Genomic DNA, 13,423 nt, shown 5'->3' with positions numbered 1-13,423 from the left:
ACGGAATAAACACTTATGAAAAATATACTATTTAATCACTGCTGAAAAGGTCATTACAAATATTTTCTAAATAAATGCCTGTGATACTTCCTTGAACAATAATATTCATTTATGAAAAAAATATACAATACCTTTTGTGATGCAAGTAAAATAATCATTATCTCCTTCTACTATCTGCTCTCCAGCTGCTTTTCTTTTGTCTGGATGATGCTTTAAAACCATTGCTTTGTCTGAAAACAAAAACATAAATAAGCTTCTAACCTTTTAATAAAGTGATATTGCCCCCCCCCAAAAAAACACTTCAAAGGTCACAGATTTGTCACATTAAACATTTAACAGCTTACCAGAAACGTTAACAATGCATAGCAAACAAACATTTACAGTTTTACAATGAATTGAGCATTTAGAGTTTCCTTAAAGGAAATGGACACTTACGAGCTGCTTTAATTTGTTTCTGTGTTGCCTTGTAGCGCAGATGTGCCAACCCAAGAACAGCATAGTGGTCTTGATTCTGTAAAACAAATCAAAAATTTCCAACAAAATAAATACGCATGTGCACATTTAACAGTGCTACTTCTCTAGCATAGGTATAAAACTGAGGAAAAAAAAAAAAGGATGAATTCTATCTGAAGAGAACTGGATCAGTATGAACCTGGAAATTGAGACAATTTCATGCAGAAGCTATGTTAAGTGACTAGAAAACTATACTATGGGAAAACAGCACTGTTCTTAAACATTTTTCAACTGTGAATGACTGGAACCAAGTTCAACTTCTTTGCTGAGATGGCAACTTTGTATGTTCATTTATTGTTCAGTAGGGTATAGTCCCACAATTATACAGTTAACCAAGCTGACAGTTTTAACCTTGCCCAGGAATAAAAAGAGTAGTTGTGTCTTTGTGTCTGCTCTGTAATAGAAAGAACTGATTTCTCATCTGTAGGTGGTGGCTGCTTCATGACTGTTGCTTCCTGGATATGTTCTGAATTGAGAATATGAATGTAGAAAATGGTAGATAAGATAAATAACATGACGAAAATATATAAAAGCAATAAAATATTTAGGACTTTAAGCAAGACCTTCCAGTCCTTTGGATCCAGGGTTTTTAACATAGGAAACTCTTCCAACTGCAACTCCTCATCTTCAGACTCTTCAGATAGCTCCTTCTCATCTTCCAGCTCCTGAAATGAGGCCGACACATTCCGTGTTCGTCTTTTCAGATATGCTTCAAACCATCTTCCAACAGGTTCCACCTGAAATTGCACAGAACCTGCAAACAGGCTAAATATTTTAATGCCAATATGACTGATGTATTTGTACAGGATTATATATTATTTGTACATTACTTTAACAAACTGAGGAAAGTATTTACAGACCAAAATCTAAATTTGCTGTTAAAGAAAAAAACAAATAGATAATTTTTTACAAAGACAAGTTTAAAAATACAAGGATCACTAGCAGGATTTAACTCATGTTTCTTATTAAACTCATTGCCAGAAACAAGGCATCACAGAAAGCAGACATTACTTTCATCACTTAATCAAAATCTGTAAATATACCATAATGTGCCAAAAATATCCCCTTAAATTTCACCATTTTGCATCTTTCTTTCTAAATGCTGGAGCAACTGTCTAAGCAAACCAACTAAGTATCCTTTTCTTTAAAAAAAAAAAAAAAAAAACTAAGCAAGAAAAATTGCAACAACTTTGTACACATATATGTGGATGGTATGTTGCAGGGGATTGGCCAAGTCCTAAGCAGCATCATCATGTGTGAAACAATCAATGACTATGATGTATGAAATGTTTGGGCCTTATCCTTAATACAAACAAATAGCTTCTTAATATGCAGTGTCTAGTAACTCTTTGATGAGCTGTTTATTTGCAGGGACCTACATTATTGTAGGTGGTAACAAACATTAATTTATGTATCTCCAAATGTTTTAAATGAGTTTCAGGAAACTGAAATATCAAGAAATTCATATATTATGATTAAATTCATACTCAAGAGTGTTTTAAGCAAGCAGAATCCTAAAGATAGAGAATATACACTTGTACAACCAGCTAGTGACAGACTGCTTTTAATTAATTTTAACACAGTATTATTTCTACTGTCTGACATTTAGTTGTTGATAATGCAACAAGAACTGAAACGGGAGAAAGTTTTAACAACCTTTCATCCACTTCCACTGCTATCATTACTTAATTCTTTTTCAGGTAAATACACAGCCCATGTCAGCAACAATGAGCAAAAAACTAACTAACCCTGGCTACTGAGTACACACGAGTAGAGGTGGGCGGTATGACCAAAATTCTATATCACGGTATTTTTCTAAATTCTGCCGGTTTCACGGTATTAGACGGTATTTTTTCCCCATGCATGAGTGGATGTTAACCACATTTTCCACTGCAATTACTGCAGTAGACTGGCTAAGAATAACCTATTCGACTGTTATGAGAATTGTACATTGTACAAAAAGACATTTTAATGTGCACACAAGTATTAATCCAGGTTTGCATGGCCCCATAAAGTGATAGTTTTCAAGGGGGTGGCACTAAAGAGAAGGAATCACATTGCATGACAGATGCAGTCAAAATATAGAACCTTTTAATTGAACAAATTTTGCAAAAGCTTAAACTATGATTTTGACAACATATTTTCAACCATCCAAAGAGGCATTTAGACTTAGCAAAATATCCAGAGGTGTTTGTCAAAAGTTGGATTGCACTGAACACGTCTTAGAAAAGGAATAAATAGTAAATATTTTTTGTAAACCAACTACACTTTCTGTTAATGTTAACAATCTCTGTCCACTTACATATTAAAGTGACTTTTTAAACAATTTTACCATCATTAAACTGCATAATATTTAAACTAATAAATAATAACAATAAAATACATAATAGTATTACTGATAGTTGCACCATTACTTCAAGGCTTCAAGCCCAGGTGCATTACACAGTATTCACAAAATTAAAATAAAATAAAACAAGTGCAACTTGGTGATGACATCTTACCAACTGTACCATCATTTAGGCAAACTGCATTAATATGGACCTTGCTTCAAGCTAAGCTATACACATAAATAATAAAACTGCAATTTGCATTTATAATGCTGTTTGTGGTATAGCCCTATGGAAGCGCATTAGGGCCACTGTGAAGAAAACAAAATATGGACACGGAAGAAAAAAACAAACTATATGTCGAGAATAAATTCGACATGTTGACTTTATTCTCGACATTTCCACTTTAATGTTGACACTTATGTCAAGATTAAAGTCGACATTTCCACTTTATTCTCATAGTTTATTTTATAATTAAAGTAGAATGTTGTAAACTAAACTTCATCATAAAATCAATGATTAATTTACTAGATTTTCTCAAACCCCGTCATAAGTTAATGCAGCACATCAAATACTTTGTGTTAAGTGTTCCCCAACCCAGTCGTTAATCACTACGCTTCTTAAACTTACTTCCTCCGCACTAAGAGCAGGTGCCTGCAGCAATCACCGCACAGAATCCATTCACTTCATGATATTCCTGCTCTCTACCAAAGCCCCAGTTCCTATCTTTCCTTTTTCTTTTTCCACATTACCAATCACCACACGATAAACGTCTTTGTGAAATTAAAACTAGTTATTAACTTAGCCGACGGAGTGTTCAGAACTTTAAAAATATCTTCGTTATACATGTTTAATTATGCCATCCATTCAGAGTTGCGCCCATCTCTGAACGAGTCGCCAGCACATCGCAGGATGAATATAAGCAAAACATACACTAGCAAGTACAAAAACAAGTACAACTTGGCTTGCAGTATTATCCATTAGTATAGAAACAGTATTTACACATCTGACCTTTTAAAACTAAAGTATCTCCAGGTGACGGACGTGACTCCTTTTTTTCGGCAAACGTTCTTCTGTTCATCATGTTCAACTTTTTCGTCAGCTTCAGTTTCGGAATGCTCTCTGTCCATTTTTCACATTTCACAGAACTTTAATTTATTTGCGCATTTATTTATTTAATTTTGTCCGAAATAGTCCTCCATATACCTATGCTACCGCCCACTATTTGGTGGTGTAGCAGTGAAAAAGAGCCCTAGTGCAACAAATCTGTGTTTAGCGGTGTAGCAGTGAAAAAGGTCCCCACTTGAACGGTTTCCCGCTGCGCCATGTTCCGAACGTCGTTTAGACAATTTAAACCGGTGTTGCGGTATAAGTAAAATCCATATCATAAAAAAAATTAAAAACGGTTTTCGGTATGAACCTGTATATCGCCCAGCACTACACACAAGCATGCACACACTCACTCTTACTAAGCCAGGTTAGGTTTACTAATAAACCTGACACCATACATTTCAGATGCAAGAGTAAACCAAAGTCTCAGGTCTTCCAAAGTGTACTAATATTACCCTTTATAAAATGTGCCTGCTACTTAGTTAGAAATTTTTAGGCCGACTCTAATCCCATGTTAATATTACATTTTCAAAGGCAAGCATGTATAAGAGTGTGTGTGTGAAAATAGAAAGTTCAGACTTTCAACTATCATTTTTTTTTAAATATTTAAATAGCAGCAGCATTTGCAGATTGCCATTCTCTCATCAATTTAACCAGCAATTTGCTGCCTTACTTATCAGCCATTTGCTTACTTTTTATTTTAATTGCTTTAATTCTCCAAATGGCATCATTTCCAGAGTGTTAAGATTATTTGCTATAAACTAGTCGATTTCATAGTTCGTTGTGGATAGGACCCTTCTTGCTGAAAGCTTTCTTTTACCACCAACTTTGGATTCTACCTTAAAACTTAGGTCTTCCTTACCAGTTAGTAAGGATCTAATAAGAACCACCACCACATTTGGCCTTCAGGACAGCTTCAGTACTTCTTGGAAGTCTGAATGGACAAGAGACTTCTTATGTCTTCAACCATACTTTAAATTTGTTTTGAAAAGAAGGAAGTCACCATATAAAATAAAGAACTTCCAAAGCAGGTGTATTATTCACAGAGGAATAATACACTAACAATAATTCTATTAGATTAAACTCTTGTGATATGTATTTCCTGCCTTAAGTGGCAAATGTAAAAATGAGGCAGGTATGAAAGAGATAGGGGAAAAAAAAAAAAAACTATATTGCTTACTTGTATTCTTGTATATATACTTGTATATACAGTGCATCCGGACAGTATTCACAGCGCATCACTTTTTCCACATTTTGTTATGTTACAGCCTTATTCCAAAATGGATTAAATTTATTTTTTTTCCTCAGAATTCTACACACAACACCCCATAATGACAATGTGAAAAAAGCTTACTTGAGGTTTTTGCAAATTTATTAAAAATAAAAAAATTGAGAAAGCACATGTACATAAGTATTCACAGCCTTTGGCATGAAGCTCAAAATTGAGCTCAGGTGCATCCTGTTTCCCCTGATCATCCTTGAGATGTTTCTGCAGCTTAATTGGAGTCTACCTGTGGTAAATTCAGTTGATTGGACATGATTTGGAAAGGCACACACCTATCTATATAAGGTCCCACAGTTGACAGTTCATGTCAGAGCACAAACCAAGCATGAAGTCAAAGGAATTGTCTGTAGACCTCCGAGACAGGATTGTCTCAAGGCACAAATCTGGGGAAGGTTACAGAAAAATTTCTGCTGCTTTGAAGGTCCCAATGAGCACAGTGGCCTCCATCATCCGTAAGTGCAAGAAGTTCGACACCACCAGGACCCTTCCCTGGAGCTGGCCGGCCATCTAAACTGAGTGATCGGGGGAGAAGGACTTTAGTCAGGGAGGGGACCAAGAACCCAATTGTCACTCTGTCAGAGCTCCAGAGGTCCTCTGTGGAGAGAGGAGAGCCTTCCAGAAGGACAACCATTTCTGCAGCAATCCACCAATCAGGCCTGTATGGTAGAGTGGCCAGATGGAAGCCACTCCTTAGTAAAAGGCACATGGCAGCCCGCCTGGAGTTTGCCAAAAGGCACCTGAAGGACTCTTCAGACCATGAGAAAGAAAATTCTCTGGTCTGATGAGACAAAGATTGAACTCTTTGGTGTGAATGCCAGGCGTCATGTTTAGAGGAAACCAGGCACCGCTCATCACCGGGCCAATACCATCCCTACAGTGAAGCATGGTGATGGCAGCATCATGCTGTGGGGATGTTTTCAGCGGCAGGGACTGGGAGGCTAGTCAGGATAAAGGGAAAGATGACTGCAGCAATGTACAGAGACATCCTGGATGAAAACCTGCTCCACAGCGCTCTTGACCTCAGACTGGGGTGACGGTTCATCTTTCAGCAGGACAATGACCCTAAGCACACAGCCAAGATATCAAAGGAGTGGCTTCAGGACAACTCTGTGAATGTCCTTGAGTGGCCCAGCCAGAGCCCAGACTTGAATCCAATTGAACATCTCTGGAGAGATCTTAAAATGGCTGTGCACTGACGCTTCCCATCCAACCTGATGGAGCTTGAGAGGTGATGCAAAGAAGAATGGGCAAAACTGGCCAAGGATAGGTGTGTCAAGCTTGTGGCATCATATTCAAAAAAACTTGAGGCTGTAATTGCTGCCAAAGGTGCATCGACAAAGTATTGAGCAAAGGCTGTGAATACTAATGTACATGTGATTTCTCAGTTTTTTTATTTTTAATAAATTTGCAAAAACCTCAAGTAAACTTTTTTCACGTTGTCATTATGGGGTGTTGTGTGCAGAATTCTGAGGGAAAAAAATGAATTTAATCCATTTTGGAATAAGGCTGTAACATAACAAAATGTGGAAAAAGTGATGCGCTGTAAATACTTTCCGGATGCACTGTATGCACACACACACACACACACACACACACACACACACACACACACACACACACAGTGACGAAACTGTTGGACTGATATTACAGTCTTATTTGTTGAAATAACAATAAACATAATAACAGAAAAACAAAATGGTACAACAACTGGAAAATGGTAACTGTGAAAATGAACAATTTTTATCTTAAATTCTTTCAGTATCTTGTGTGACAATCTCTTGTAGCTGCCTCTACTTGACACTTCTGACAAAGACAGCCAATAAGCCTCTAAATATGCAGTTTGGGTATGTAACCTCATTCTTGCAAAAGGGCTTGACAAAGGTGTTGTTCACTGGCAGACAGAGAGTCATGTCTCCAAATGCTGCAATATGGGGCATCCCAAAGTTTCTATATGGGGTTAAGTTCAGGAGAGGAGGTAGCTGAAGGCAAGCCAAGGCAAAACCTGCACATGAGCATTTCTTTGTATCCAGCTGCATGTTGCCTGACACTGTCCAACTGTAGGGTCATGTCATATAAGAGAAGGCAGCCTCTGATGAAAAACAAGGCCAACAAAATGAAACAATTTCTTCACTGTCCTAGCATGATGTAGGTATTGTGTCTGCCAACAGTTTCTAAAACAGTGCCGTAGATGGCAGCTCTGAAATGTTCTCTTAAATGAACGAATCTCATGTGTCAGTCCTGCTACTTTTGTATAATTACAAATCTTGGATGGTCATCTGTTTTGTCATTTTGCTGAAAGGGTGCATGCAGTTGGGGCAGAATGGAGTAGCTTACTCCATTATGCCTGCTTACAGCATGTCACTAACTATATCCCTTCATTCTGAAGACATCTGACGCATTATGAAACATTCAGTAAATTGACTAAGTGTGGCCTTTGTATTTCTGTAACTTATACTTTGAAAGAAGGCCTTCTTAAAAGTGACCGCTTTGGGCATTGCTCCACCAGGAGTTCTCAAGGTAAAAATGTCCCTACAAACTTTTCTATGTTTGGCAAGTTGTAATTCCACAATGCAAAAGCTGTATTGTGGGTCAGAGAGCTAGAAAAAAGTGAACATTTTTTCACAGTTTTTTATGAAAGTACACAAGTTACAACTATAGTTTTCTCAACCCAAAAAAAACATTTATGATACACGATTTATTTTTCCTTTCAATTGTTTAAATTCAATTAACAGTTAGATTTTATAAATATTTTGAATGAAAGATCAACAGGACAAACAAAGGCTTCATTTAACAGCCTATTTCTCTTTTACTTACCAAGGGTGCCAATATTAGCAGAGGGCACTGTAAGTTACAGTACTTGCACATCAGCTCATAAATACATTTCAAGCTGCAAACAATCTGTTAATCTCTTGCAGTAAAAATCCCAAAAACTACACTTAAGGCCAGTAAAAAGGTGTTTTCATCAGTATGCTACCTGGGGCTGGCAAGTACTTTTGTGCTAATTGTATTCCGCTACATATCTACTCGCAAGCTTTATTTCAAACTATACTGAGCTTTGTTTTACTCTAAAAAATAGACTATACCCGCAAATGGTTTAAAAAGTGAAAAAAGCATTTTTTCCAGTTCTGCAGCTTTTAGAGATACTTAAATCTGAAATAAGTAAATCACTTTAATTTAAATTTTCATATTTATGAACATCTACTGTTAACTCAAAGTATTTTAGATTGTCTTTGCTTTTACTCCTTATATTAATATAGATCTTATTCAACACTTCTCAGAAGTACAATATCAAAACAGATAAAAGAAGTAGGGCTTGTTGTTCAGGTGTTTGTTTTACTCTTGAAATGCCTATATTTCAAAAGGTATTCCAAGTTTCAGCAAAAAAAAAAAAACAGTCTGAAGTACAAGTTTGGTATTTTTTAAGTTATTTCTTTGGTCATGGTGTATATTAATTTGCCACATAAATATATAATATAAATATAAAAAAAATAAATGCCTTATTTAAAACGTACTAAATTCATTTATTTTTCATGCCAAAAATGTTAACAAGTACTGATCTGTATCTTGAGAGTACATATATTTTGCATCTATGTCATTTTAAGAAAGAGAAAAGGAAAAAAGTAAAACACTGCTGTGAGGTTTGCCAATTTTAAAAGGAGACCGGCTGGGAACTTTATTCCACCACTTGTCCTTCTTTGCAGTGACCATTAAGCCCTAGAGGTGCGTATTCACATCAGAAAATCATTTCCTAGTGCGGTTACTAACATTGAGTGTTGATGCCCAGAGGTGAAGTGCTGTCTCTGTTCTGTAGACTACTGAAAATTTTTCAAAAAAGTCATACTTATAATTGCTTAAATATTCTTTCATTAAATGGAAGCTCATTTAATTATTTCATGAAGACATTTTCTGCCACCACTGGATTGATAATGCATGTATGTGACTCTGGGAGAGAGAACAGGAATGGAATTAGACACTTCACACCAACCTCTGGTGAGGTGGCCCTAAAAAGGACCTTTCAATTTCTTCAGAAGCTGCTTCCACCACGTCACCCAGATGTTTTGCGATGACAGCCGTGTTGTTCTTTTGCCCACTCGTGTTTCACTCTGCTCACCCAGGATCAGAGGCAGCCCCATGCCACTCTTCTACCTGGCACTGTGAGCCAAACCAAGACCAGGGACCACAACCAAGATTCGATTGCCAGTCACGCACTAGGGCCAAAAGTGAGAGAGGTGTCTGAAGTGCTCTTTAAAACGATGTGTCTGCACCGTCACCATCTAGGCTTCCACCACTCACTGAATCACTCTTTCCTGATGGCTTCACTAGGTAGCACAGAGCTATTATTCCAGACTCACAAAGCCAGGGTCTGCCTGAGGTGTACATGTTCTACCAGTGTATTTACAAATTTATTGATATTGTGAATGTCAGTGAATTTACTCACTCTAACATGTCCTTGGTTCTTTTATTACCATATCCTCCGCAACAGCAACTCACCATGAATTAAAAATGTTGGTAATTGGTTTGAGGTGCTTCAATCTGCTCTATCACACACTCTTCGTTTTTCATTATCCAAGCATTTTTTTTTTTTTTAATCATGCAGGTGCACAAGTTGCATACCACACAAACTGGCAGGTGTAGGTGGTTTGGCTTTTTCAAAAACCTAAGGCCTTATTAAAAATACAATGTAGTGCAATCAGTTGTTTTTTTTTTTGTATAGTGCTCTTCACTGAGAACAATGAAACTCTTATACTGCCACTTAGTGTGCATCTTGCTCTGTAGGCTTTGTAAATAACAATGTAGAGGGTGAAAAGTCACCATTGATTAAGAAAAAAGTTATATGATCGGAGTCTACATCCTGTCTGTTGTTACAAGCCATGGCAGCACATAACCAATGAATAAAAAGAACTGCACACACAAAAGTAGGATTATAGGCAGAATTTAGCTTGGTGCTGGGAGCTTGGCTAGTTGTCACAACTCCACACACGATGGTGGGCGTGAGCAGATAAGCGAACAGCAAATGTATTCCTCATAAAAAAAAAACAAAAAAAAAAACAGTTCCAATAACCTGTGATGGGATAATTATTTCTAGTTTCCTTTCATTATAAACATTTTGCCTCATAAAACCAGAAAGTGGACGTATTGGGCAAGTTTTAATGCTTTTTCATTCACCTACAGACCCTGGTACCCTTCTGCCCCACTGAAGGCAGAAAGAACAGACAAGGCACGTTTAAAATTTATAAAAAAAAATTGCAAACAACCACGTCCCTGTTCAGGATGAAGGGGTTAATAAATAATTGACTGACTTAATTTTAGAACACAATTTTAAATGTCAAATTAATATATACAATGATTGTGAAAAAATAACTGACTTGAAAAATACCAAACTAATCAGTCAAACAAAAAACTGTTATGAAAACAAACACCCTTAAAGATCTTTGGTTTATTATTTTGAAAAGCAGTTGAAAATAAAAATGACCTTTAAAGCAGGTGAATTCATCACTATCATTACTTACAAACTAGAGCGCACATTAAGATCTCAACTTATGACTCCAAGCATTAATAAAATAACAGTGGGCGGTCAAGCTGTTAGTTATGGGGCGCCAAAGCTGTGGAATGAGCTGCCTGCTAATATAAAAAATGTCCATTCAGTCTCAGCTTTTAAATCCAGGCTACAGACTTGCTACGTTAGTTTACCATACCCTGATACAAGCTGATTAGCTGAGAATACTGCATCTTAGTATGTTAGTCATTTGTACAAAAATCTAAGTAATACAGTATTTATAAACCGTTACCAACCCTGCTCTATTTTTGATTCTTTTCTTGTTATGTTGATGTGGCACTTGGTGTCATTGCTCTGCTGCCAAGCTGTTCTCTTGCCCATGGAAAAAAATCATCGCAGGTACTGAGGGCAATGGAATTGTTAGATGAAAAGACTATACTGTAGAATGCCCAAGAGGCAGCGACTTTTTCTCTTATGCTTGACCATGGACCCATGAGGTGTTTATTTTATCCAGAGATGCTACTGACCCAAGTTTTTTTTCCACTCTCACGCTGTCAACTGGCCACAGTTCAACAATTAAATATTAGGTATTGTTGGCTTCCATTTATGCTAATCAGCTTCTACTTCGTTTTCTGTATGTTTAAAACATATTTGTGTCTTGATGCGTACTAATTCTGCATTTAGTAATTTCTAAAATCTATACTTGCATTACACCTAAGAACTTGTCACGGCGTCCTGCGTCTGCATTCAGTAAACAGCGCAGTACAAAAATAAACCGAATTAAATTGAATTCATAACACATCGTAAAGGCATACGAATGCTAAAACGCTTCAATGCAGTTAAAAGTAAATGAAATCTCGTAGTCATGGTTTCCCATGACAAACGTAAGAAAATGTCATTAGGTCGTTTTGGGTCACAGATTTCCCTATTTCATTTTCATAATCGAGAGAGAGGCAAGAAATAACTGATGTCCATAAAACAGTAAATTGCCACTGAATAAACGCCATGAAAACACTGAGGTATATTAAAGTAGAGAAAACGGCGTACATTATACCACTTATTTTTAAATACAGGATAAATCATGGAAAATTCGGCGTATCCTATCGTTATTAAAGAGGCAGGTAAACCCTGGTCTGTATCGCTTAGATCTATCATTAAAAGAAAAACTTGCAACAAAACTTAAGTGGCTTCAGTAGTATAATTCATTAATTATCAAAACAAATCACGCAAAATGCAGTGCTGCAAAGTCATCTCTAAATGCGAACAGTCTCTGCGACACTCTTGGTAACTGAATACCGTATAGCTTTAATCGGCAGTATTTTTAGCAGCAGAACTGCCGCCCTCACCTGCAACGGGATTACAGACGACAGTAATCTGCCCGTCAAGTGCTTCTTTCAACATCCTCGATATATTACTGTTTCATTCCACGAGGTACTCATTCAGAAGCTTCGTTAATATATCCAAGTTTCAGACAACTAAACTGAAATTAATGGCTTGCTACTTGCGGCCGGCAAGCCCTTGCTTTCAATGTGCCGCACATGGAGGCCAGCAGCCGAAACTGTTCCGGTGCTACGCAAGCGCAACTCTGTTCTGAGACCTACCTTCACGAGACGAGATGCAGCCATGGATTTTTAGTTCCGGTATTTGAATTATAGTACCGCGAGGTTCGAGAAGGTTCGCGTTTAACACGTCGAAGTACAACTGGAAAATATATACATATCCTCACCATGTGCATATGTTGGAAAAAAAGGAATTGTTTAATTTCAATAGAGCAAATTTTGAGTAGACATGGCATCAGTAAATAAAAAAGTAAAACTTATATGCGTGGAAACAGCTGAGAGTCAATATTGTTGTGCCGTGGAGTTCAGTGTCTTTTTTATGTAGAGAGTGTAAACGGAGGGTGGTGAAGATTTCCGAGGCAAGGAACGACATGTACAACAGTAGGCTGCCTAACAAAGACAAACAACAAAACTAGAGACCTCAACCATCCTAAAGAGCCATTTTTGTCAATCCTTCGTTTTGACAGTCAGGGCCTGCTCAAACATTTCAGCTGTGCCTCCTTTGTTTTTATGTGGAGATACCACTGGCGGACCTGTATACTGAAACCTAAAGACACGCGATGGAAGCCAGGCCTCAGGAGGCTGAAATATGGAGAGGTTTGGTTTAAAATACCGTGAATTTTGTAATTTGAGAATGTTAAGCTGTCAACGTCTGTTTACAAAACTGTCTTAGAACAATACACTCTTGAGGAGTGACATTTCCGAAAACACATAGAATATAAGCTGTATTAGCAGGCTTTATTTGTATTTAACGTTTCTATGAAGAGAAACAAAAAATTCACATATTCAAACTACCAACTAACCTACAGTAATATTGTTGATTTGTAATTAAGCCACAAGACAAATAGGCACCTTACAACGGTGGTGATAGTTCATCTTCTTAAAAAGGCGGCCTCATAAGTATGAATATTTTTTTATTAAACACATTAGCAAACTTGCTCTTAATATAATAATTTGCTATGTCATTTTCTATTCTGCTTAATCCTGACCAGGGCACAAGGCAGGAGCAAACCCTGGATAGGGAACCAGTCCCATCATCGCAAGGCAAACACACATCCACACACCAGTAGTAAGTTGCTGAACAATCAATAATATGTACAGATATTATAACAAAGTGTCTCTATATAATTTA

The 13,423-nt window shown here is 37.1% G+C and overlaps 1 protein-coding gene across 1 annotated transcript in view; it reads right to left on the bottom strand.

Moving 5' to 3' along the window:
- dnajc2 (DnaJ (Hsp40) homolog, subfamily C, member 2) overlaps nt 1-12,315 on the bottom strand; it is a 63,680-nt gene extending 51,365 nt beyond the window's left edge. The window contains exons 1-4 of the mRNA XM_028811561.2: nt 12,079-12,315; nt 1,077-1,267; nt 436-511; nt 132-230 (exon numbers count right to left, since the gene is read on the bottom strand). Of these exons, the coding sequence (XP_028667394.1) occupies nt 132-230; nt 436-511; nt 1,077-1,267; nt 12,079-12,133 (421 nt within the window). The 5' untranslated portion in view covers nt 12,134-12,315. The remainder of the gene's footprint in view (nt 1-131; nt 231-435; nt 512-1,076; nt 1,268-12,078) is intronic.
- Nucleotides 12,316-13,423: the final 1,108 nt, after the last annotated feature.

The sequence above is a fragment of the Erpetoichthys calabaricus genome, chromosome 1, assembly GCF_900747795.2.
Source record: "Erpetoichthys calabaricus chromosome 1, fErpCal1.3, whole genome shotgun sequence".
Taxonomy (NCBI): Eukaryota; Metazoa; Chordata; class Cladistia; order Polypteriformes; family Polypteridae; genus Erpetoichthys; species Erpetoichthys calabaricus.
This window is presented reverse-complemented; position numbering and strand designations above follow the sequence as displayed.